This window comes from Vipera ursinii, assembly GCF_947247035.1.
Source record: "Vipera ursinii genome assembly, chromosome: 1".
NCBI classification, from domain to species: Eukaryota; Metazoa; Chordata; class Lepidosauria; order Squamata; family Viperidae; genus Vipera; species Vipera ursinii.
This window is the reverse complement of record NC_139512.1, coordinates 3,616,053-3,643,469: the sequence shown is the minus strand read 5'-3', so window position 1 is coordinate 3,643,469 and position 27,417 is coordinate 3,616,053. Positions and strand designations below refer to the sequence as shown.

The 27,417-nt window shown below is 40.2% G+C and overlaps 1 protein-coding gene across 1 annotated transcript in view; it reads left to right on the top strand.

The window, feature by feature from the left end:
* Positions 1 to 27,417, top strand: part of UNC13A (unc-13 homolog A) — a gene marked incomplete at both ends in the record, with an annotated part of 128,940 nt that overhangs the window by 10,358 nt on the left and 91,165 nt on the right. The window contains 3 exons of the mRNA XM_083349459.1: positions 22,126 to 22,155; positions 25,586 to 25,685; positions 26,848 to 26,965. Of these exons, the coding sequence (XP_083205585.1) occupies positions 22,126 to 22,155; positions 25,586 to 25,685; positions 26,848 to 26,965 (248 nt within the window). The remainder of the gene's footprint in view (positions 1 to 22,125; positions 22,156 to 25,585; positions 25,686 to 26,847; positions 26,966 to 27,417) is intronic.

Here is a 27,417-nt window from a genome sequence, read left to right as displayed (position 1 = left end):
CAGTAGAAGCATGCCCTACCCTTGCCCCTTTCATGGACATCTGCATGGTGGCAGGTGATGTCGTGTGAACAATATGAATCGTGCAATTTGTGCAATTTGTTATTTGTGCAATTATGTCATAAATATGCGACATCATCATATCCCCCTTTTATTATCAGACCAATAATTTGTTTCTCTCCTTTTCAGCCTAGCCCCTAGAGCAGGGATGGCGAACCTTTTAGAGACCGAGTGCCCAAACTGCAACCCAAAACCCACTTATGTATCGTCAGGTGCCGGGTGGCCATGGCCCTTTGGGTGGGTGTGGCCCAATGGGTGGGCAGAGCCCAATGGGTGGGCGGGGCTGCAGTGGTAACGGCAGGCTGGGTGGGACTAAAAAGTTCAATCACTCAATTCCAACTTTGCGAGATCTTTTTTTCCCCGCAAAAAGTTGAAATTGATTGATTGAACCTTTTTTTTTGGCACACAGCAGCGGCGGCCTAAAGCGAAAAGGTTTTATAAAACCCATCTGAAGGCCTAGGACTGGGGTGATGGCGTGCATGTCCACAGAGAGGTCTGTGTGTGCCACCTGTGGCACGGGTGCCATAGGTTCACCACCACGGCCCTAGACCATCACCCCAGTTGTGTTCCGCCAATATGCCAAACTACACTTGGTTAATGTTCACTTTGGTTTGCCTTTTGTACCTTAGCGTGTCATGCAAGCACAGGGCATTTGGATAATTTATGGATGAAGATAGTATGCAAAGTCAGAAAAGGATTAAATCAGTTTTTAGTTAAAACAAGTTGTATGAATGTATCCATCAACTGTTTACACAACAAACTATACTAGGTTAGAGAAATACTGTATGGGGTAGGATAATTTCCAATGCAAGATGTAGAGGCCTAGTGTACTAGGAAACTAATCCATCATATTAAGTCATAATGTGATTAATGTGGGCACGAATTGTGTGAAGACTGGAATTCTGTTTTGCTAATGTAGGTCATTCTTAAATATCTTGTATGAATCTACAGCCTGATTAGATTAGGGTTGGAAAGGGGTCAGTATCTTTTTCAGGTGAACCATATACAAATCCCCCCAAATAGCATATATTTCTCTCTGGTGGAGCAAAAAAAATAAAAATGGGCACAATTCCATGAAATTGTATGTGATAATGTAGAGGTCTATGCTTTAATATCAAGATTGGCATCCCTTCAGTCTGGTATGATTGATTGGCATCAGATTGTAGGTTCCGTTTCTGCCATTTCTGATTGATAGTAGCTGATGGTGAAAAAATAATTCTCTGCTTGTGATCCAAGAGCTCTTAATTAAAGAGAGCTCTTAATCTTTTAGCCTTATTAACTTTTTAAGTTTGATTTTTTACTTTTTAATTTCAATCTTGTTTTTAAGTTTGTTTTTTAACTGTGCTTTTTAGTCATGTCTTTATATTATTTTATGATGTTCTTTGTAAACTAACCAGAGTGGGATGGCCAGTATAGAAATCATATATATATGATTTGTATGTATGTATGTATGTATGTATGTATGTATGTACATATGTATGTATGTAGATAGATATAGAATGGTAGATAGATAGATAGACAGACAGACAGAGACAGACAGATGATAGATAGAGATAGAATGATAGATGATAGAGACAGAGAGAGAAGTAGAGAGACAGGGAGATAGAGAGATAAATCGAGAGAGGGAGATTACAGCGAGACAGGACAAGGATGTGCAAGGCTGAGAAGGATGAAGCCTGCTTGGATTTTGAGTGAGGTGCTGGGGGCTGCACTCCCAAAACTAGGCCGGATCCTCTGAAATAAATTTTAACACAGTTCAAGAATTACTTTTCACAATGAATTCCCAGTTTTTGTCCTATTATTCCATTTAATTTGGCAGCAACTGTTGGAAGAGCTTCCTAAGCTCCCTCCAAGATTTGGTGGTAGGGATGATAGTGCAGATTTCCAGCAAAGGATGTGCTACTGTATGTATCCAAATAATTGCATTTGAGACAAAGAAGTTGCCTATCATCGTAAGTCAAATCCAAATAGGGCAGTGTTTTCCAACCTTGGCAACTTTGAGATGTATAGATTTCAACGGCCAGATGGCTTCAGACCATGCCACTAACCAATTGGGCCCCAACTTGACCAATGGTCTGGGATTCTAGGGGTTATAGTACAAAACATCTGGAGAACTGGAAGTTGGGAGAGGCACATGGATTTCTTCTCCTTAAAAAAACCACTGGCCTTGGACCTTGAGGCTAAGCTTCTGATGATTGTATGCAATTGTTTTAGGTGTAAATCAGGGGGCTATTCTTTTGTGCGAAGCTGTATTGAAAAGTGTTTAACAAGACAATATAAAATATAAATATATCAAGAAAGGAAAAAGAAAATACCAAACAATGGCTGTTTCTGGTTTGCTGATGGCTTGGATTGGGAAAGATTGATAAGGCTACTTCAGGCAGCAAACCAGGAGACGACACAAATCAAGAACCAGTTTGGTGTAGTGGTTAAAGTGGTAGCCTAGAAACCAGGAGACTGTGAGTTCTAGTCCGCACCTTAGGCATGAAAACTGGCTGGGTGACTTTGGGTCAGTCACTCTCTCTCAACCCCACCTACCTCACAGGGTGGAGGAAATAAAAGGAAGAAGGAATAATTATGTATGCTTGCTGCCTTGAATTATTTCTAAAAAGAACAATAATAAAGGCGGATTTTAAAAATAAAATAAAAAGGGTCCCAGGACAGCTGCCTTCCCAAGCCACCCTTGGAAACAGTCATTTTTTCCCCTATAGTATAGGACAGGGGTAGGCAACCTTGGCTCTTTTATGACTCGTGGACTTCAACTCCCAGAATTCCTGAGCCAGCAGGAATTGCCTACCGCTGGTATAGGACATGCGGCTCTCCAGAGCAACTGGGTACCCCATAGAGCTAAGCCCGAGGGGGTCCTCAGAATGGTGCTTTGTGAACTGGTCATGACAGTGGTTCACACAGGCTTAGATCTCATTTCCTCTTCAAAATATGATTTACAGAGCTGGCCACCAGGAGAAATAGCCTCGGTTTTGCCACTGAGGAAGCCTCTGAGACACAGCAGCAAATCCTTGTCATCCCCAAATAGAGGTGCGATCCTTGCATTGGGAAGATGGGGAGGGGGGGGGGCTGCAGCTTTCCCTGATTCTTTGCAATTACGCCTTCCCAGCGAGTTGCTATTTTCAGTCCTGAGCCCAAACTGATGTATTGCTTTCAAGACAGACTTTGTGGAGAGCTGTTAATTGTAGAGCTTAGCTGGCTGATGGTGTGCCAGCTGTGGGAGGAGGAGGAGGAGGAGGAGGAGGAGGAGGAGGAGGAGGAGGAGGAGGAGGAGGAGGATCCTTTTGCAACAGCTTGCTGCATTTTGGAAATTAGGCCATTACCCCTTCCTAATGGTGCATTTAAAAGTAGCAAACAGTTGAAAAAGAGCATCGAGCCTAGCTTTTCTCTCCCTTGTAAATGTTTTGTTGGCAAAGAAAATGATGAGAAGAACAAGACAAAGGCCCAATGGAATATCAACCTGGTTCCATGATGCACAATTCTCCCAAACCATGGTTCTTGGAGAAGTTGCACATGAAAAGCACAACCTTGCCCTGTAGAGAAGCCTGAAAGAAGGGAGCTGAGTCAAAGATCCCTTGATGAGATTTGTTTCCCCCCAGTGGATGGTACAAATTTGAACACATTTTTTTGGGGGGGGTTAAATCCAATATTGTGTCTAATGCAGCACACTACAGTAGTTCTTTGGCTGGCTCTTTCTCTCTTAATAAGGAGAATTAGATGGGTTAGAACAGGGGTAGGCAACCTCGGCTCTTTTATGACTCATGGACTTCAACTCCCAGAATTCCTGAGTCAGCTGACTCAGGAATTCTGGGAGTTGAAGTCCATGAGTCATAAAAGAGCCGAGGTTGCCTACCCTTGGGTTAGAAGAATGGCAATTCTTAAAGCCCAGAGCTCATTTTTTTATACAGGTTCATAAAAATGTAAAGAGGAAATACTACGCGTTCTCTTGGTTTTCAGTGCGTTATTGGAGGCACATGTGTGTGTTTTTGTCTGCACATGTAATCTGCAATGCAAAAAAAGCAAGTGGAAGATTAAAAATAGAATAATAAATTTGAAAGAAAGGAAATAGAATCTGGCAGACAAGCTACATGGAAGAAAGTTATTTTGGAATACTTAAAAAAAAATCTACTTCATCTTTATTCCAAGGATCTATGAGAAGGTAAGAATAGGTCTCCTTCTGTCTTTTATTTTATCCTGTCAACTTTTTAAGGGATATCTTTGTCTAAAAACAAAATAATAATAGCAGCTCTGAGGATTTCAATCTAGATCTCATAATAATAATAATAATAATAATAATAATAATAATAATAATAATAATAATAATAATAATAACAACAACAACAACAACAATAATAGTTGGAAGGGACCTTGGAGGTCATCTAGTCCAACCCCCTGCTTAGATAGGAAGCCCTATACCATTTCAGACAAATGGCTGGCCAGTCTCTTCTTAAAAACTTCCAGTGTTGGAGCATTCACTGCTTCTGGAGGCAGGTTGTTCCACTGGTTAGTTGTTCTAACTGTCAGGAAGTTTCTCCTTAGTTCTAGGTTGCTTCTCTCCTTGACTAGTTTCCATCCGTTGCTTCTTGTCCTGCTTTCAGGTGCTTTGGAGAATAGCTTGACTCCCTATTCTTTGTGGCAGCCCCTGAGATATTGGAAGACTGCTATCATGTCCCCCCTTGCCCTTCTCTTCATTAAACTAGATATGCCCAATTCCAGCAACCGTTCCTTATATGTTTTAGCCTCCAGTCCCCTAATCATCTTTGTTGTTGGACAAAATTTTTGTATCAAAATGCATGGAATACCAAATTCGATGAGTTTCAAAGCAGTTGAGTACTAAGGTACCACTGTATATGGATTGAGTCTCTGTTACACAAGAGGTGCATATAGGAAGAAGGAACTATAGTGCACACCAATAGAGCAGGAATTGTACATATTAGCCCGTGGTTCTTCTTGTCAGAGAAGACATAAATGATGCTGGTCAGTCACTGAGACTGGGGGATATACTGGGTTTTTACTACAGGTAGCCCTTGACTGTAGCAACCATTCAAAGTTATGACAGACCCCCTAAGGTACCTGGTTCTGAAGAGTCTATGTTGCTTCCTCCTCTAGTCACATGATCAAATTCCAGGCACTCGGCAACCAGCTCATATTTACAGAAAAAGCCATTGATATAGTGACATCCAGGGTTGCCCTTATATCTTTTTAACTGTTTGGCCAATAAAGTCACACGCATTACTACCAGAGAAGCAGGCAAAAGGTGCAAAGCACCTGAAAGCTTTACTGAACTCTACTGGCATGCAGGTAGTCCTCAACTTAAAGCCACAATTGGGACCAGAATTTCTGTTGCTAAGCAAGTCGATTAAGTATGGTTGTGCCCAATTTTATGACTTTTTTTAAAAAAATAAGATTGTTCAGTGAATCACTGCAGTTATTCAGTGAATCAAGTGAATTTGGCTTCCTCCATTCCCCATTAACTTTGCTTGTTGGAAGCCAGCTGGGAAGGTTGCAGAGGGCAATCCCATGACCCTGGGATGCTGCCACCATCAAATATATGTTTTCCCACCACCCAGTTTTTGATCATGTGGCTGTGGGGAAGCTGCAACGACCATAAATATGAGGACCGGTCATGTCACTTTTTCAGTGCCTTTGTCACTTTGAGCGGTCACTAAACAAATGCTTGTAAATCAAGGGCTACCTGCATTTTTGCTTTGGAAAAACTATCTGGTAATTCAGTTATCAGCTCCCTACCGAAGAGGCACAATCCCCCATCCCCAGGTCCCAGTTTGCAAAGCTAGAGAAAGGAGGAGAGGCTGGAGCTATTTCTTCACCAGGATCATCCTGTACGCAAGAAAATGCCTCATCAACAGAGACAGCAGGAGACACAGAGCACCTGTTCTGTAGGTGGCTGCCGATTTTTCTCTGCACCTGACACGATGTGATTTTGTTTGCTTCCTCATCCCAGAAAGCTTCAGTAATAGAAAAAGAATCTCGGAGGACATTCTTCTGCCTTTTGGATGCAAAAATGCTTTACATTCTCAATCTGTCAAAGATATAGATTTATCAGCTGGCAGGTATCTAGCAGACTATATAAGATTATCTGATTATTTAGCTCCAATTTTGGACGTTTGCATCTGCAGCTCTTTGTTCGAAAGCAGAACCAATGGAATTGACCATTCTCCTTTAGCTTTTTAATCCTGGATTCATATTTGCCGCATTCACACATGTTTAACTTGAATACAGAATTAAGCCTGACTCCTCCCTCCCTCCTTTTAACTTAAAGCCAATGAAACTGCATCTTGTACACATCCATCTGCTGCCTGTTCACCAAACCAAGTTAAAGGTCTTATGTGATAGGAGATCAACAAAACTTCAAGCATCTTGTACAAACACAGTTTAACAAAAAAAATAGCTCTGTGGGTATGCGTGCTTCAAAATGGTTTAAGTACCTTGCTTTACGAATTTTCAGGTGTGCATGTATACTTTTGGAAAGTATTTGATAATTTACAAATATACCAATATTCTCTTAACCTTTGTTTGTGGGCAGATATTGGTAAAAAATGTAAACAAAAAAGTCTGTGGAAAAGGGTGGTTATATGCAATCACAACTGTTATTTATTTATTTATTTGTTTGTTTATTTATTTATTTATTTATTTATTTATTTATTTATTTATTTATTTATTTATTTATTTATTTATTTATTTATTTATTTATTTATTTATTTGATTTTATATACCGCCCTATTCCTGAAGGACTCAGGGCGGTTTACAGGGCGAGTTAAAACAATACAAATAAGTACACTTTAAAATAGAATTAAATAAGACTAGCCCACAATTAAACAAATTAAAATTAAAATTAAAATTAAAATTAAAATTAATTAAAATTAAAATTAAAATTAAAATTAAATACCCCTCAGTCCAGGCCAGCAAGATCAAACAACCAAGTTTTAAGGTCCCAGCGAAACGAGCGAAGGTCTGGGGCAGTCCGAAGTTCTACCGGCAGTTCATTCCATAGGGCAGGCGCGCCCACAGAGAATGCCCTCCCCCTTGGAACCATCCGTTGGCATTCGCTAACCGGCGGAACCCTAAGGAGGCCCTCCCTGTGGGAGCGCACAGTTATCTCGATGTTTTGACCACCCCCTGAATGTTAGGCTGGCTAGTCTGTGTTTGCATTTGTATTCATTGAAGGATTGTCGGTGGAAATCTCATGTAAATGTATGAAGAAATATTAACATTTTTTTGAATGGGTCTGATACACATAGGTACTGTCAAAGCAATGATGCTGGGAAATATGTAACCAAATTTGAATGAATCTCCAATTCATATGAGTATAATAGCTTAATCAGGCCACCTCAGGGATTATAAAATAGTGCAGCTGTTTGAATTTTCCATAATTCCTAGAGCCAAGACAGGAAATAAAACAATATATTTTCAAAATGAAAGCAGGGCTTTAAGATTTAGCTAAGGATGCCATGGCAAACCGCTTCTGAAAAGCTTGCCAAGAAAATTGCATCACAATTGAACAGAAGGGAAAAAAAATCAGTCCTTAGTCACTGGCTGGGGTGGGCTATATAGAAACTAAATAAAGAAATGAAATGAAATGTAGAAATAGGCTGCATGCTTTCATTAGGTGCTACTAAGTTCTTGAATAATCAGAATCATGTCTGATTCTAAGACACGGTGCTCATCCTGGTTTCTTAGCCCAGGGACTCAGCATTATCCGAAGACATTTTCTGTGGTCATGTAGCCAGCATGGCTATACGCCAAAGGCACATGGCATGCTATTACCTTCCCACCAAAGTGGTACCTATTAATCTACTTGCATTTGCATGCTTTTGAACTGCTATGTGGACAGGAGCTGGGGCAAGGAACAGGAGCTCATCCCTTTGCACATCGCTCAGGTCTCGAACCTGTGCTGTCAGCTCAGCATTTTTAACCACTGAGCCATCGCACCCCCCCCCAGGTCTTGAATAATTAAGAATATACTAAATGAACTAAGAGCTAGCTTTTTCTGCTTTCTGTGGAACTTCAACATATTCCTGTCCACAGACCTTCTGTATTGTATGCAAAAATTCCTAATCTCCCCCAGTACAGGTCCTCAACTTACAACCACAACTGGACCAGAATTTCTGATGCTAAGCAAGGTGGTTGTTAAGTGAGTCAAGCCTGATGTTAAAACCTTTTGTTGCCATGGTGAAGTGAACTGCTGCAATTGTTAAGTGAATTCTGCAGTCATTAAGCAAATCAGGCTTCCCCCGTTGAATTTGCTTGTCGGAAGCTGGCTGGGAAGGTTGCAGAGGCTATCATATGACCCTGGGCGGCTGCAACCATCATAAACACATGCCAGTTGCCAGGACCTGAATAGTGATCTCTTGACTGAGAGGATGCTGCAATTGTCGTAAGTGCGAGGACTGGTCATAAGTCACTTTTCACAGGGCTACTGTAACTTTGAATGGTCACTAAACTACATTGTAAGCTGTCAGTTGAGAACTAATTATAATTTTGTTGTTAGTGACGGCTTGCCTGTTGTTTCTTCCTCACAGCAAATTAAAGTGGTAAAAGTCCTTGGAAACTAAATAAGGCTAGACTGTTGTGCCCTCACTGTGACACCTCTTTGCAAAGTTTCTGATGTTGAGAAGGAACTGGGAAAAGTGAAACTGCTACTTAGCCTTGGGAAAAGAGAAAGTATAAGGAAGTCTGCCTTCACAATATTGTCTTTAAAAGGGTGACAGGATTTACAGCTCTACCCAACAACTAATAAGTCGCACTTGTGGAGCCCATCCTGTGACTCTTCTTGACCCGTCCTACCTCGAAGGGCTGATGCTGTCCTATCAAGGACGATATCCCGCAAATATTGCTGCCTTTATCTGTAAGCTACATTAAGAATAGTTATCAACCTCTTGACTTTGTTTCTCTCACTCCCCCACAAGCTGGCAGGAATTATCCACCAGATGCATTGATTAACATGAGAAGGGCACAGAGGAGAAAGCAAATTTTGACCCAGGGTGTCCCAAAGGTGCTTTTTTCAAAAGGCAACTGGACTTTGTTTTTCTTTGAAGAGGTGTTGCTTCTCATCCACGAAGCTTCTTCAGTTCTGACTGAATGGTAGAGGATGGAAGAATTTATATTCCTTGAAGTCATCTGCTCATTAGCCCTCTTTCTGAGAGTCATTGAGGCCACTTGGAGGTTTATTTGTGCCCTCAGGGTCATCTGAATAGTGCAAAAGGGTGTGGAGCCTTCTTGGAACTTCTGAAAGGGTTGTGTTCTAAACAGGAGATAGGTGGTGTTGTATCGCTCCCTCTCTGTTGAGAGAGGGCTGTTCAATCTTAATATAGATGGCCTCTTTGACCCCTCTTTCAAGCCAGTGGTCCTCTCTGTCCAGAATGTGGACTTTGCTATCTTCAAAAGAGTGACCTTTGTCTTTCAAAAGCAGATGTACTGCTGAATCTTGTCCTAATGGGTTTGTTCTCCTATGTGGTGCCATGCGTTTGTGAAGTGGTTGTTTTGTTTCTCCAATGTACAGATCTGAACATGTCTCACTGCATTGTACTGCATATATCACATTGCTCAGTTTGTGTCTGGTGTCTTATCCTTGGGGTGGACAAGCTTCTGCCTTAGTGTATTTTGGGGTTTAAAGTGTTTGTGTATATATTGTGTTGGTTGAAAATCCTCCTGAGCTTTTTGGATATTCCTGCAATGGATGGAATGACAATGTTGCTTTGTTTGTTGTTCTCTTCTTTGTCTGTTATGGAGGAGCTCCTGATGGGTCTTGTGATGTATTGGGTTTTGTCTTACTAAAGAGTATCACGTGGGGTTAATTGTTGGAAGATTGTTTAAGCAGGGAAGCTGGCTAACGGCTCCCAGCTCCTCAGACAACCCGTCTCCAGCGCCGCCATTGGCTGTCTCTAGGGCAGCAATAGGTTGCTTTAAACCTATTGGCTGCCACCTAGAGGCCAGGGTATAAATAGCTACATTCGCAGCCGTTTCTCACTTCAGTTCCTGTAAGCAAATAAAGAATGATTCTTGCTGAACTCACTTGCCTTGTCTCGTCAATCAAGCAATGAACCCAGTATATAACAGGTCTTTTTTTGGATTTGATGTAGGCCCAGTTGGGATAGCCACAAGTTAAGTTCTGAGGGCTTCCTTGATATGTTCTATTTATTTTGCTTTTTCATTTTTTGCCGGTAGGCAAACTTTCAGTAGTATAGGGTTCTGATCACTCCCATTTTGTGTTCCAGTGGGTGGTGAGAATCAAAATGTAGATATTGATTTGTATGTGTGGGTTTTCTGTAAATTTCAGTGTTAAGACTTCTGTCTTCAACAGGGCTGATATCAGCTAATAGTCAGGCTGCTTGTGAAGACAGTTTAGCAATTCCTAAACCCATGTTCAATACCACCCCAACATATTGTGCACAATGCAGCAGCCAAGGAGAGTTGTTGACTCTCGGTCTCCCACTTCATCACAAAAACCACCATCCCCCTACTCCCCTGCTGATCCAGATCTCCATCAAAAACAGAGACAAACCCTCCACACAGCCAAAGCCAAAAGCACACATAGGGCTGGGAAATAAAGGGAAGGGGACATGCCCACCCCAGCCTAAAGCAGCCAATAGGAGTTATCATAGGAGTCACCTGACCATGCCAACCATCAAATGGTTATTGGGAAATGAGAAACAGTGTTTTAGGATAAAAGAGGAAAAACTTGTGCTCTTTAAGGATAGTCTCTCTATGGCTGAGGATTGGAAGAAGGTGATCCTGTGAGGACACAGCACACACACACACACACACACACACACACACACACACAAAGGTAGCCAGGGTGTGTTTGAGTCACAGCTAGGCACAAGTGAGGAATGGCTCTGAGTTGCATATCAGTTATTTATATTACAGGAGATCCTTGACTTATGACTGTAAGCCTGGAATTTCTGTTGGAAGTTATGATGATTGTAAGTCAAGGCATCCATGTGGCTGACCCAGTTTTATGACTTGTTTGCAGTGGTTGTTAAGCGAATGCCATAATTATAAACTGGGTGTTATGTATTGGGCTCAACTGTAACACCACGTGGTAAGCTGGAGCTAGCTAACGGCTCTCCAGCAACTCAGACTCCCCGTCTTCAGTGCTGCTATTGGCTGCCCCTAGGCGGCAATGGGTTGCTTTAAACCTATTGGCTGCCGCTTAGGGGCCAGACTATAAATTGCTGCAGGCTGCAGCCCAGTTCTCAATTCAGATCCTGCAAGCAAATAAACATGACCATTGCTGAACTCACTTGCTTTGTCTCCATTCCTGTGCAACGAACTCACTACACAACACTGGCGACAAAGGTGGGATCCTGCTTATCCGAAAGAGCTGAAGTTCACTAGGGGAGAGGCAGTGCACGCCTGGTGGGAAAAGGCATTTCGGTTAGCTAGCCAGACATGCTAGCGACCACATGCTCAGTGGATCAGTTCCTGGGCATCAGAGAAGCAGGATCAGAAGACGCAGGAACCAGCCGAGAAGACCTGAAGAATGCCTAAGGTTGGAAGGCTGTGAGAGTTTGATATCAAGTGTCCGGAGGGATGGCCATCCTACTTGTCCCAGGTAGAAAACTACCTCCAGGCAAATCAGGTCGCAGAAGATGGGCTGAAGGCCACCACGCTGCTCTGTGAGTCCAGCCCAGCCACATTCGACCTGGCCGAAAATCTGTTTGCCCCGACGCCGCTGGAATCAGTCTCCTACGCTGAGCTTAAGAAGAAGCTAGGAGAACATTTCCAGCCGAAGATGTCGGTTATTGCTTGGTGTTGCAAATTTGAACAGTGAATTCACACCTCTGGGCGTTTTTGGGAGTCAAAACTGACTGGATGAAGATATAGAGATATAGAGACATATACACCTTTAGAGGCTGCATAGTGTTAAAGCTGGTGAAGAGAGAAATGGAAGAATCCAACAATTACTTCTAAGACTTCTTTAGTCTATGGTTTAAACTTAATTCTAAAAGGCCTTTGATTTGGGGTATCTGATAGCAATGCCTTGGCTTTAATTACACTAAGCAACTTAGTTCTTGAAAGGGCATCCCCTGACCCAGTCCAGCATCTTTGCTCCTGCAAAGGCTATTTGGATGTTGTGAAAGGTGAATAGAAAGTTGCTCCATTATCATCATTCAGTATTTAGAACAGTATTTCTTAACTTCAATGATTTTAAGATGTGTGGATTTCAACTCTCGGAATTCTTCTACCAGAATTCTGGGAGCTGAAGTCCACATATCTTAAAGTCACTAAGATTAAGAAATATTGATCTAGAAAGACAGCCAGTGGTCATCCTGGGCATCCAGGTAGCCTTGGTGGAGCAGTGGGCTAATGCCTCCTAAAGTAACACCAGCTGCCTGCAATTAGTGCAGGTTCGCATCCCACCAGGCTCAAGGTTGACTCAGCTTTCCATCCTTCCGAGACCCAGATTGTTGGGGGCAATTAAGCTGACTTTGTAGTAATGCCGCTTGGGGTGTGTGTGAAAGCCCTAATAAGCAGGCATATACATAGAATGAAGGCTACTGTTAAGTTTGTAAGCCGCCCTGAGTCTTCGGAGAAGGGCGGGATATAAATGGAATTAAAATAAAAATAAAAAAATAAATCATGCGAAACATATAGAAAGAGGAAGACACTAATATGAAAATAGTGCCATTGTATGTGTTTAGAGCTATGTGTATGCACTGTAGGAAAACCTATAAATGACAAATGCAAAACTATGTAAGTGAGAGATGATGGTCTGTACCAGTCCTGAGTCATTCAAGAGTGTGGGAGTTGAGCAATTCAGGGCAAGTGAGGAAAAATACACCTCCCTCATTACTTGCCTCAGGCTTCATCACAATGCTGCAAACAATGTCATTCATGGCTCAGAAGTAGGTTAATGCTGTTCCAGGAGCGAGGAAAATGGATTTAGTCCAATTTTCCAGCCACACCGGAAATATGATTTGCAAAGAATAATGAGAGTAGTGATGCAGTTCTTCTGAACCAGACTTCTCCCTTCTGGTTCTTTCCAGATGTGCTGGGAATACAAAGCCCAGCATGCCCAGCTTGATGGTTATAGTTATTTGGGATGTGGGAGCTATAGTCCAAGTTGGGGGGGGTTGTACAATGGCTCAGTGGTTAAAGATGCTGAGCTTGTCAGCTGACAGCCCAGGTTCGAGACTCAAGCACCACGCAACAGGGTGAGCTCCCATTACCTGCTACAGCTCATGCCCATTTAGCAGTTTGAAAGCAAGCAAATGCATATAGATAAATAGGTACCACTTCAGTGGGAAGATAACAGTGTTCCATGCGCCTCGGCATATAGTCTTGCTGGTCACATGACCACAGAAATGTCTTTGTACAACACTGACCCTTGGCTAAGAAACAGGGATGAATTACCACTGCCTAGAGTCAGGCACGACTGGACAGGGCCAACATTTATCTTTACCTTTATAGTCCAAAGTACAGCTGGAAAGGTTGAAAAAATGTCTTCTAAGCTGAAGTCTGTTATATTTACTAGGAATAGCTATGGCCTGTTTCCTCGCCAAGTGAAAGTTTAATTTTTGAGATGCAGTACTGCAAAAATCTGAGATTTGTGATATTAAGGGAGGTTCCATACATGTTATAGTGCAGACATGTCAAACACAAGGCCCGGGGGCCGGATCCGGCCCGCAAAGTGGTTTCATGTGGCCCGCGAAGCCATCCTGGAAACAGTGAGGGAACGGCCCCCACTGCCTTGGCCCTGGCCCAGACACCCTCCTTCTGCCAGAGACCCTCAGATCTGTCCCACTCCTGCCCAGGCCCCCATAGGCACCCTTGATGCGAACGATGTAGAGCTGGCCATGCCCACCCAGTAGGCCATATGCACTCTAGCCACGCCCACCCAGTAGGTCATGCCCACCCTGGCCATGCCCACCCGGCCCCCTGAGGGCAACCGCAATGCTGATGTGGCCCTCAATGAAATTGAATTTGACACCACTGTTATAGTGGGTTTGCTCGCCTGATACTTTTTCTTTTATATTTGCATATTTTAAAACTATTAAAGAAAGCCTGAAAGCTATCCAATAATGCTTCTTGCAATTTTCAAAAATAACCCTCCTCCTATCTGGAGCATATAGGAAAATGAAGAGGAGCAGCAGGTACATCTGGGGACTGTCAAAATCTGCAAATTGGCAGGGATAGCGTGATGACTGAAATATCTATTTCAATGCCTTGTGCAACATTTTGCAGATTTTGACACATATGCACACACCCTTTGGAGAACAGCAATGCTGCTGTTGGAGGACAGTATTAGTCTATGGGTGCAGTTCTCCCTGCTGTCTCTAACGGCTGCTTAAAGTAGACATTAGTCTGGTTCCAAACGATACTCAGCTAACATCAAGCCATGGTTAGGAACTGTGGCCAATGCAATTCCTTTTTTAAAAAATATTTTATTAATTTTTTATAATCACAAATCCTTAATATTTTATCAGCAACATGTTGTCTGGGTTCCAATATTTAGCTTTCTAATACATGTTTAAAAACTCCATTCTCTCTACCTCATTTTCTTAGCCATTGATAAAATGTATCCCATGTTCTAAAGCAGGGGTGTCAAACTGCCGGCCTGTGGGCTGGACGCGTCACCAGGAAACCGTGCCCACCCCATTGGCGGCAATGAGGAAAAATCTCCAATACATTGCGCGATGTCACGTGACGTCACGAGTTTGACATGTCTCTTCTTTCTCTTTCATTTTCAGTGTAAGTCTGTCCATTTCTGCACAGTCCAAAATTTTCTTAATTCTTCATCTTTCCAATGTTGAGCAATTCTCGCTGCAGTTAGTACATGTAACATTAAATATACACACTCTTTCTCATAATTTCCTACAATTATACCTAACAAAAATAATTCTGGCTTAAAATCTACATGTTTTTTTTTGTCATTTTCTCTAACCATATATGTATTCTTGACCAAAATCTTTTGGCTTAGGGCATGGCCACCAAAGATGATAGTATGTGCCTGGTTTTTGTCTACATTTCCAACAATTACTAGACATATTTTTGAACATTTTTGCTAACCTCATAGATGTTAAATGCCATCTGTAAAATATTTTATACAGGTTTTCTTTGTAAGCCACCGCCTTTGTTATTTTAGCGTTTCTTTCCGAAAGGCTTTGCCAGTTTTCTAACTCTATGTTATGCCCAAAGTTTTTGCCTATATTATCATTGTTTCTTTAAATTGTTCCTCTTCTGTCTTTAAACTTAACATATACTATACAGTTTCTTAATCAATTTTTCATCTGATGTCAGTAATATCTGGTCAAATTCTGTCTGTTCTTTATAAAAACCAGATGATTTAGCATTTTTTTTTCATATCTCGTTTGAATTTGCAGGTGTGGCCACCATGATAGATCAATGTCCTGTTCTTAACAGTTCTTGTCTAGATTTTAGCTTCCCTTCAATATTCAAAATGTCTTTGTAAGTCACAATTTTCTCATAGTTAATCAGGTTTGGGTAAACAAACGCTTCCATTGTTGAAAGCCATCCAGATATTTTCATGTAAATTTTCACTTTTACCTTTTCCCATTCTAGAAGAAGTGGTTTTGAAAGTATCTATGTATTTTATTCCTCCCATAACATAGGAAGGCATGCCATCCAAGTTGTATGCCCTTCTAGGTATAGTAATCTTTTACTGTATGTCTAAGAGTTATCCATTCTTTTAACCACGTTAATACAGATGCTTGATAATATAAAGCCCAGTCTGGCAACCCAAATTTCTCCATTTTCTTTCGCTTCTTGTAGCATTTTCAATCTGATTCTGGCTTTTTTTCCTTGCCAAATAAATTTCAAGATCAATGTATTTAATTCATCAAAGAATTTTCCCCCAGTTTTATAGGCATTGTTTGAAATAAAAAGAGTAATTATGGTAAAATATTCATCTTCACCGTTGCTATACTCTCCCTAGCACTGAAGGTTGTAGATTTTTCCATTTTTCCAAGTCTAGTTTTATTTGTTTTAATAATTTTACATAATTGTCTTCTTTTATTGTTGCACATCTTGCTGTTAAGTATATCCTCAAGTATTTAACTTTGTTAACTATTTGAAGATCTATTTTTTCTGATAACTGATTTTTTGGTTTATCTGTAAGGGTTTTGGTTATCACTTTGGTCTTTTCTCTGTTTATTTTCAATCCTGACATTTCTCCAAATTTTTCTATCTTTTTCAGAAGCTTGAGGCTTGTCTCAAGTGGGTCTTCTAATATAAAAACCAAGTCATCTGCGAATGCTTGTTGTTTATGTTTTTCATCTTTTATCTCCATTCCTTTGATTTCTGAGTCTTGCCTAATATTTCTATTCAATGCTTCCAGTGTTAATATAAATAATAATGGGGATAATGGTCATTCTTGTCTTGTGCCTTTTTTAATATTAAAATTTTCTGTAAAATCTCCATTTACGATTACTTTAGCTATTTGTCTATGATAAATTGTTTTAATTATATTTATAAAGCTTTCTCCAAAGTCCATTTCGTTTAATTGTTGAATCATAAATTGCCAATTTACATTATCAAAAGTCTTCTGTGCATCTAGAAATATTAGCGACATCTGCTTCCCTTGGTACATTTAAAAGTATTCCAAAGTATCTAAAATCATTCTTAAATTATTTTTTATTTGTCTCTTAGGTAAACAACCATTTTGGTCTGTATGTATAAATTCAGTCAAAAATCTCTTTAATCTTCTGCTATTATTGAAGCAAAAATTTTATAGTCCACGTTTAATAGGGATATTGGTCTATAATTCTTTATCTGTGTCAAGTCTGAATCTTCTTTGGGTATTAAAATAACATTGGCTTCTATCCAAGTATTTGGTATTTTAGGCTCTAAAAGTACCTCGATACACAGTTCTTTCATTAATGGGCTTAATGTATCTTGTAAAGGTAAAGGTTCCCCCGCACGTGTGTGCTAGTCGTTTCTGACTCTAGGGGCCGGTGCTCATCTCCGTTTCAAAGCCGAAGAGCCAGCGCTTGTCCGAGGACGTCTCCATGGTCATGTGGCCGGCATGACTAGACGCCAAAGGCGCACAGAACGCTGTTACCTTCCCACCGTAGTGGTCCCTATTTTTCTACTTGCATTTTTACATGCTTTCGAACTGCTAGGTTGGCAGAAGCTGCTACGCAGCACTCGGGATTCGACCCGCCAAACTGCTGACCTTCTGATCAACAAGCTCAGTGTCCTAACCCACTGAGCCACCGCGTCCCTTCTATGTATCTTGTAGGCATGTATAAAACTCTGCAGGTAACCCATCTGAAGCCAGGGTCTTATCATTTTTTTTTCTTTTTATGATCTCTGTTACCTCCATCATTGATATTTTTTTCAATGACATGTTTTGGATGTCTTCTGAAATTTTTGGTAAGTCAGCTTCTTTATGTATTGCTTTATTTTTTCTTGAGAAGTTTCTTCTGTGTTATAAAGTGTCTTGTAAAAGTCTTTATTTTTTTAATTATGTCATTTTGGAATTGTAAATCGCCTTTTGAACCTTGCAATTTATTAATCAATTTATTTTCTCTTTCTTTTTTCAATTTGTATGGTAACCACCTACCCGGTTTATTAGCATTTTCAAAAAGGTTTTGTTTTGCCTTTTTAATTTGTTGGGCCATTTTTTTCAGTCTCTGCTAAGTTTAATTTATGTTTTATTATATCCATTTGCTTTTTAAGAGTTTTCTTTTGTGGATCTCTTTGTAGTTCTGATTCCAATTTTATAAATTCCTCTAACTTCGTTTGTTGTTGCTTTTTTTCTTTATTCTTTTTCACCATGTAAGTTATAGCCAGGCCTCTAAAATATGCTTTAGCTGTATCCCACACATTTTGAAGCGATGTCTCTTCTTTTTTGTTTATTTTAAAGAAAAAATCCATTTCCTTTGTTGCAATTTCTTTAAATTGAGATTTAAAGAAATTTTTTTAAATTGCTATTTCTTTAAATTGAGCCTTGGTGGAGCAGTGGGCTAATGCCTCCTTAAGTAACACCAGCTGCCTGCAATTAGTGCAGGTTCGAGTCCCACCAGGCTCAAGGTTGACTCAGCCTTCCATCCTTCCGAGGTAGGTAAAATGAGGACCCAGATTGTTGGGGGCAATTAAGCTGACTTTGTAATAATGCCGCTTGGGGTGTGTGTGTGAAAACCCTAATAAGCAGGCATATACATAGAATGAAGGCTACTGCTAAGCTTGTAAGCCGCCCTGAGTCTTCGGAGAAGGGCGGGATATAAATGGAATTAAAAAAATAAATAAATCTTTCTCTTTCAGTAAAGATTGATTCAGAGACCATCTTAGTTTTTTCTTACCGCCTCTTTATAGGATTATAGGATTATGGTCTGCCTGTATATTGGTTTATCTCGATATCTTGTATAATCATGCTTAATTTAGGGGATATCCATATCATATCAGTTCTGGACCATGATTTGTGCCTGTTTGAGTAAAATGTATATTATGATTTTTTTTTTGGTTCTTTTCTCTACATATATCCTGTACACAGATTTCTTCTGCTATTTTAAAGAAAGTCTTAGGTAGAATATTCCTTCCTTTTTTCCCTATTTTACTACTTCTGTAATCCAGCTTCCCGTCTACAATTCCATTAAGGTCTCCCATTAAGCAAATATTTTGATATTCCAATTCCTCAATTTTTTATGTAATGTTTGATAAAAGTCTTCTTGTTTGTTATCAGGTGCATATATTGCTACCGTCAGTATCTGTTTTTCATTTATCATTATTTCCACCATTAATATTCTTCCCTCTTCATCTGCATAGATTTGTTTGGGGTTCATTGTCTCTTTAATATATAAAGCTATTCCTCTTTTAGGGATGCGGTGGCTCAGTGGGTTAGGACGCTGAGCTTGTCGATCAGAAGGTCGGCAGTTTGGCGGGTCAAATCCCGAGTGCCGCGTAACAGAGTGAGCGCCTGTTACTCGTCCCAGCTTCTGCCAACCTAGCAGTTCGAAAGCACGTAAAAATGCAAGTAGAAAAATAGGGACCACTACGGTGGGAAGGTAACAGCTTTCTGTGCGCCTTTGGCATCTAGTCATGCCGGCCACATGACCACGGAGATGTCCTCAGACAAGCGCTGGCTCTTCGGCTTTGAAACGAAGATGAGCACCGGCCCCGAGAGTCAAAAATGACTAGCACACATGTGCAGGGGAACCTTTACCTTTACCTTATTCCTCTTTTCTTTTGTTGTGCTACTGTGAAGTGGATTTTCCTGATTTTTGGTTGTTCCAACAGTTTATAGTGTTGTTTCTTAATATGTGTTTCTTGCAGATATATTATATCCATTTCAAATTTTTGTAGTCATGTAAAAAAAATTTCTTTTTGCAGGGGAGTTCAATCCATTTATATTCATCGAGAGAATCCCATTTTCCTTCTCCATCTCCTTCAGTTATATTTAGGTTTTATTCTCCTAGTTGTTCGTATCTGTCTCTGTTCTCTTGCTTTTGCCCCTTCGTCTATGTTTGTGTTTTCTGTTTCTTCTTCCCTTGGTTTGGCTGCTCCTTCTATCGCTATCTCTTCCTGTTTTTTTGCTTCTCTCTCTGCACAAAATTCCGGACTTTCCCCTTTCTAAAAAAGCTCTGTAACTTTTATAGAACTGTATTGCCTTGAGTACAGAGTCCAATCTGTATCTTTTCTTGTCCCCATTAATTAAAATCCCTTCCAGAATCAGCCATCTAAACTTCACTCCTTTTTCAATTACTTTTCAGGTCAGGAATTCCTAGGGATCTGCTTCAACAGTAAAATTTCCTTTTCTTTGTAACGCAGAGGATCATCTCTCGCTCTTCTCAATATCTCATCTCTTATAGATCTTTTGACGAATCTAACATGTACTTCTCTAGGGACTTTATTTCTCCTCGCGTAGCTTGAATTGACTTGAAATATCTGGTCTATCTCTCCTTCCATTTTCTGTTTCCCAATTTTCAGTGCTTCAGCCAATAGCTATGTTATCAAGTCCACGAGGTCCTCTTCCTTGTCTTCCATTATGTTTTGAAATCTTAAAAAATAAGATGCCTTTTCCATTTCCAAAACTGCCATTGAATCCTCCAATTGTCTATTTGCCTGCATCAGCCTCTGATTTTCATCTTTTATTTCTTCCATCTTCTGATCAGTCGCTACTGATTTGTCTTCTATTTTATGAATTCTTTGTTCATTCTTTGTAAACATCTGTTGGAAGCTTTCTAGTTGAGAGTTTATGTTATGTGAATTTCTTGATTCATTTTATCAAAGTTGTCTTTTGTCTCCTCATGATTTTTCCTTGTATCTTCTTTGTGAGAGGAGATTGCCTCTTGGATTGCTTGTAATGCCGCTTGCATTTCCTTCTGAAAACTGGTAGATTTTTCTTGTTGAAGCATTGCTTTGATTGATCTCTGATACACAGGGCTTGCAGAGGTGGAGGATGGGATTTAGGGTGTTTTCTTGCCAGTTTTAGCTAAATTCAGAACAGTCATTTTTGTTTCCACCCCCCAAATCTTTTGTCAGCTCTAATACTTTTCTCAAATGCCTGCCTTAAACAAAACCATTAATCTTATGTTCAATACCACAATATCGTTTAAATTTGTCTTAAATAACTCTTATAGTTCTTGACTATAATCTCTGTAATCCAATACACTCCCTGAAAGAAAAGGGAGCACAAAGAAAAAAGTTTTGTAATCCACTTTTGTTTGTGAGAATCACTTCTGGAGCAGTTGTCCAAAATCCAGGGTTATCGCTCAGTCAGAATTTATAATCTGCAAGGTCCTACTATTCCAAGTTAATAGTTCATAGGGCCTTCTCCAAGGGAAATCACCAAAAGTTGAGCTTCCACTGTCCTTAAATAGTTCTGAGATTAAAAATCTATAATCCAATAGGCTCCCCAGGAAACAAGAAGAAAAAGGAAAAAAAGAAAAAGAAAAAAATTGGGGAGAGGAAAAAAAGTTTATAATCCACTTCTATCTTCCAACACCAACTCTAACCAATTGTCCCAAAATCCATAGTTGCCAATCTGCCAACATTATAATCCAAAATGTCTTACTGTTGATAGTTCCTTACCATTCACTCTGTCTTTGAATGGTTTATAAAATTATAGGTCTTTGTAATTCAAAGAAGCCAGATGACTTCAACATAGTTTGTAGTTTTAGTTGTAAACCATCCTGCAGAAAAGACAGCCCAAGACGTTTTTCTCTTTTTCTAGCTGCAATCTACAGGGCTATGAAGTTCAGAGATATCAAAGGATTTAGTCTATTAGTCAGTTTAGTCTTGGGCTTTAGGCCAAGTTCCCTCACTCCAGACAAAATATAAACAGATCTTTTTTTTTGCCACTAGATGTCATTAGGTGTCCATTTTGTAATTTCCCAGTGAGGATTTTTTTTATAAGGCTTTGCTCCAATAGTCTTCAAGGAAGGTAATTTTTTAAAAAAGTATTATAATCCCCAAACCCTTTTCTCTCTGCTGTGTCCAAATTAATTTTATAGTCTTCTCTATTTTCCCCTAAGAAAGCTTAAACTGCTGCTTTTATTCTGGGAGAAAAAAAAGGAAACCCCCCCTCCCTTTAGTTCTGGGAGTTTCCTTGCTTTCAGGTCACTTTTTTCCAAGAACAGGTTTTAAAATCATAGAGGAAGGAAAATAATCTCACTCAGATTCAAACATGTTGCTCATGCTTGTTAGATGCTGCTTTTTTTCTCCGGAGATCAGCAGCTTCCAACTAGTTGCATGGGTGTGGACAGTCTTTCTCCTGTTGGTTCTGAGGGCTTCCTTGGATCAAGCAGGTTGACCACCATCTTCCTGTGATCTACAAGGATCACCTCTTGCTTCGTTGCCTCTCTGGGGGGACTTCAGGCCTATTTTGGGCCTCCAGCAGGAAGAAATCGGGCACAGGAGGCAGAGCCCTGCTTCCTTACGTCTGTCTTACTGCGACATGAAAATCGGACAGTCACTAATGCAATTCTTTTTAACCGCAATGGAATTCATGGTATGGTTTGCATGACATCCTAGACCTAGCCATGGAACAGCTTAAGAGGTTATGCAAATCAGGCTGTGCAGATTTTTATTCATTTTGGGCTGAGCACTAACTGCTTTCTTTTCTCTTTATTCTTCCAGTCAAAAAAGCCAAGTTTGATGGCCCACAAGGTGAGTTCCCACCTTTTCTCCTTTTTCTATGGGGAAATAAGACAAACTTAAGTTGGGGTTTCAAGTAAAGCTACTTCCCACTTAAGAGTGTCCCACTGGTCCAAACAATAAAATATTTACTATCCAATATCTAAGGAGCTGTCACAAAGAAGAGGGAGTCAGCCTATCCTCCAAAGCACCTGAAGGCAGAACAAGAAGCAGTGGATGGAAACTAATCAAGGAGAGAAGCAACCTAGAACTAAGGATAAATTTCCTGACAGTTAGAACAATTAATCAGTGGAATAACTTGCTTCCAGAAGTTGTGGGTACTCCAACACTGGAGGTTTTAAGAAGAGACTAGACAGCCATTTGCCTGAAATGGTATAATAGGGTTTCTTGCCAGAGCAGGGGCTTGGACTAGATGACCTCCAAGGTCCCTTCCAACCTGCTATTCTATTAATTATGCAATGTGTTTATTATACAAGCAGTCCTTGACTTACAATCACAATAGGGACCAGAATGTCTGTTGCTATGGTGGTTGTTAAGTGAGTCACTCCTGATTTTACAACCTTTCTTGATATGGTTGTTAGGCAAATCACTGCTATTGTTAAGTGAAAATGCAGTTACTAAGCAAACCCGGCTTCCTGCCTTGATTTTGCTTGTCAGAAGCCGGCTGGGAAGGTTGCAAATGGCAATCATATGACCCTGGGCTGTTGCAACTGTTGTAAATACATGCCTGTTGCCAAATGCCCAAATGTTAATCACATGATTGTGGGGATGCTATGATGGCCTTTTGTGTGAGGACCCGTCATTCAGTTCCATTATAACTTCAAATGTTCACTAAACAAATGGTTTACGTGTACTTATAATTCCCCTATAATCTCAGGGTAGCAAATGGGAGAGAAACGATCCTGCAGTCTCATTGATATCAATATGATGTAGAATCTTCAAAATGTAGTGGCAAATTAATAGCATGCAGCATTCATGATGCACGAAGCATTCATCTAAACACAGCATTTTAAATGTGGGAGAAGTAGGAGGCGTTTGAATGATCACGAATTTTTTGACATTTTTCTGAAACAATTGCTAGTTTCAGTACAGGCATGTGTTTAAGACCATTAATTGTCTGTGGAGGTGCAGATTGCTACACAATTGAAATTTAAACATTAACAGTGTGCTTGCCCTTAGTTTCATTCCACCATTCTTGTACACTGAAATAACTTCAGAACACGGAACCAGGTTACATATGAATGTCCTGCCCGCACATTTCTTATGCTCAAGAGAGCTCAGAAGTCATAATTCTAGCAACATCTCAGTAATAATCCCTTCATTTGTAGACCCTTTTGTTAACTGTCTTCATGGAATCTTATTTCTGCATGACCTACTTATTTTATTTTATTTTATTTTAATCCCATTTATATCCCGCCCTTCTCCGAAGACTCAGGGCGGCTTAAAAGCTTAGCAGTAGCCTTCATTCTATGTATATGCTTGCTTGTTAGGGCTTTCACACACACCCCAAGCGGCATTATTACAAAGTCAGCTTATTGCCCCCAACAATCTGGGTCCTCATTTTACCTACCTCGGAAGGATGGAAGGCTGAGTCAACCTTGAGCCTGGTGGGACGCAAACCTGCACTAATTGCAGGCAGCTGGTGTTACTTAAGGAGGCATTAGCCCACTGCTCCACCAAGGCTCCTTAATCATATACGAGCAGTTAGCCAAATAACCATAAAATAGGTGGGAGAATATCTCTTAATATTGAGAAGAAATAGCTAAAATGGTTAGAGGAAGAAAACAAAACGTTTAGAAAGCAGCTTTTACCTTGGATTTTGGAGCAAACCCAGATTAAATACAGCCAGCCAGCCCTTGAAAACTCAAGGAATTATTACTGAGATGTTGCTAGAAGTGTGGCTTCTGAGCACTCCTGAGGATAAGAAATGGGTGGGCAGGACATTAGTATGTAACCTAGGTATGTTCTAAAGTTATTTCAATGTACAAGAATCAGCAGAAAAATATATCTGCATAAAATCTGATATGCTGACAGCCAAGACCTAATTTGTCTGAATAATAAGTGCTATTCCTAGTTTTAAAGTAAGACCAATTAAGGAATGCAATTAGTGGATTCCTCTGACTTAGAGACTCTTTTTACTGAACATCATGTGCCAGTAGGAAATCAACCCTTAACTTCTTGCAGATGGGGCTGAACAAGTATTGGTGGGTGCTTGGAATGGCAGGTTTAGCCACCTGCCAAGTCGCCTGGCTAACAGGTTGTAAGCACAATGCTCATCCCTATGACATGGCCAACTATTTCTGAACACAGGTCTAGGGCTCTCTTGACAAAGTGTTAAACTCATGTCCAAAAGTAGCCCAAGCACTGAAGCACAGAATAGCATGACTTTTGCAGGCATGGAAGAAGGGTGAAAGGTGAAGCAAGAGAGAATTAGTGACAATGAGCACCTCCTGAGTTTTGTCCTCAGTGACTACTTTTCCAATGGAATAGCAGGCCTGACAGTGAATAGCTATGGCTAGCAACATCCAATTGGAAATAGCCTCTGAAGGAGACAAACTGGCATGCACAAACCCAGAGTAATAAGAATAATAAAAATGTATAGCCTTGAGAAGCAGATGACAAATACTCATTGGTGACAGAACCAGAACATAGAGCTAATTTGAATCAGCTTTCTATGCGGTACAGACTAGCGAGGTGAGAAAAGGCTAAGTAGGGAAGTGGGTATTTCTATTGCTAAGCACATTGATTTGTGCTTAGATTGTAAGCCACCCTGAGTCTTCGGAGAAGGGCGGGATATAAATGGGATTTTTTTAAAAAAATTCAGTACTGCATTTTTATTTGTTAGATTATGCTAAAGAATTTATATTAAATTTGTATGATTTAGAAAAAAAAATAAGTATGGGAAAGTTGGAATAACCCCTGGGTTATGCAGAGGAGTTACATGGAAGAAGACAAGGACTAAAAAAGGAAAAAGATTTTTTTTCCACAAGATCCGTTTTGCACAAGATAGATGCCCCTAACTGGGATTATTTTTTGAACAAAATAGATGCCAAATTTGGGTTAGATATAGTCATAGAGGATAATGCCATCAAAATCATTATTAAATATTCATTCCATGCCCAGGTATCTTAGTAGTAGACACTGAGGAACATGAGTGGGGAAGTGCTCTTGGTTTGTAGTTATGATCTCCTTGTGGTCTTCACATCAAGCATCTCATTGGCCATTTCAGGAAGTACACTTTGAAATGCTGTGATTTAAAGGGAAAAGTAAAAGAGAGGAAGTACTCAGAATTCATAAGCATTTTGAAAACCAGCTGTTGAATGGGGACAGTATAATATTCTGATAAAATGTGCTAAACCAAAATCTTCCACGTGCTTTCCCCCAATGCTGCTAATTGTGACATCCCATTTATATTGTCTATGTTTTCTTTTCTCTCTGGTAGAAAAATTCAACACATACGTGACCCTCAAAGTTCAGAATGTAAAGAGCACGACAATTGCAGTGCGAGGGAATCTTCCTTGCTGGGAACAAGATTTCATGTTGTAAGTTGGGATGGGGAATTGCGCATTTAAAATGAACATTTAATTGAATCTAGGATTAAATCCACTTAACGTAGGTTAATTAGGTCTGGTACTAGAAATGTTGTACTGGTGGGCTTGGTGTTAAATGGATACGCTTATTTAAAATGTAACCAAAGTGTGACAAAGGACACTATTTACCTAAGTAAATTATTTTTAAAGTCAGTCATATTTGGGACAAAGCTTTTGAAGATGATGTATTATAATAATAAAATTATAAAAAACCTCATTTTTAAGGTTTCAATTTGTGCACAGCTAAGGTTTGTTACTTCACCAGCAATAATAGTTATTTTTTAGCTGTGCTTGTGATAAAAGCTCTTATGCAAAATTTCAGTCTCCTGCTTATGGAGGGTCTTGGATTAGAAGACCTCCAAGCTACCTTCCAATTCTATTATTCTCTTATTCTCTTATTTCAAAACAGCATACCCCAAAATCATAGCTATTCTTGAGAAAACCCTGTTCCCAAGGTTCAACCAAACTAACCAATCTCAGAAGCTACCAGCAGGATCAGTAATTCCTCCAGTAATCTGAGTGTCTAAGATATGGACGGCTAAGTCTGTGCAATCCTTTGGATTTAAGTTTGAAATAGGCAGTTGGGAGGTTCAGGACAACAGTTTGCTGCAAAGCAGCCTCATCATTTCTTGGAATCAAGTAACAGCTGTAAAGGCCAGACATGCAATCCAGGGAAAAGATATGGCTGTGTTAAACAGCAGTAGATCTGTGCCACATTTGTGCTGATGTGCACTTCTGACCAACTTTTGGGAACTAAATCCAAAGCAATGTTCTGTAAATGTTAAGGGCCAAGTTCATGAATTTCAGTTCTTTCATTATTATCGGATGACAGTTTGGTTAAGGAAATGCTTGTTCTAGTTAGACCAGGGTTCTCCAAAGTGGTCAATATCGACCCCCAAAGGTCAATGAAAGTAGCCAAGGGGTCAATGTGATGATGATTAACTATTTGTTGATGAACAATCTGAAATTTCATGAACGGGTTGATCAGCTGAAGAGTTTGGGAACACCTGAGTCAGAATCAGGGTGGGAGACATGGTGGAAATGGAGTAGGTAGATATCAGCTTTGGAGAAGGTTGCTCTAGCCCAGTCTAACAGAGGTATCTCCCTCTCGCAGTGAGATTAATCGACTAGACCTTGGTTTGACAGTGGAAGTGTGGAACAAGGGTCTTATTTGGGACACCATGGTGGGCACGGTTTGGATCCCCTTAAGCACAATCCGCCAATCAAACGAGGTACGTATACAACCAAATCTCTGGAGATCTTCTTGGTCTTTGAGTAAATTTGAGTCTCCTCCCCAACAGAACGTGTTTGGATTTTATAGAAAAGCTAACAATACAATGATAGTAAAGAGCTTTCTTCCTGTGCAGGCTTCCTCAGCCTTGTGCCTTCTAGATTTATTATTTATTTTATTTTAATTCCATTTATATCCCGCCCTTCTCCGAAGACTCAGGGCGGCTTACAAGCTTAGCAGTAGCCTTCATTCTATGTATATGCCTGCTTATTAGGGCTTTCACACACACCCCCAAGCGGCATTATTACAAAGTCAGCTTAATTGCCCCCAACAATCTGGGTCCTCATTTTACCTACCTCGGAAGGATGGAAGGCTGAGTCAACCTTGAGCCTGGTGGGATGCAAACCTGCACTAATTGCAGGCAGCTGGTGTTACTTAAGGAGGCATTAGCCC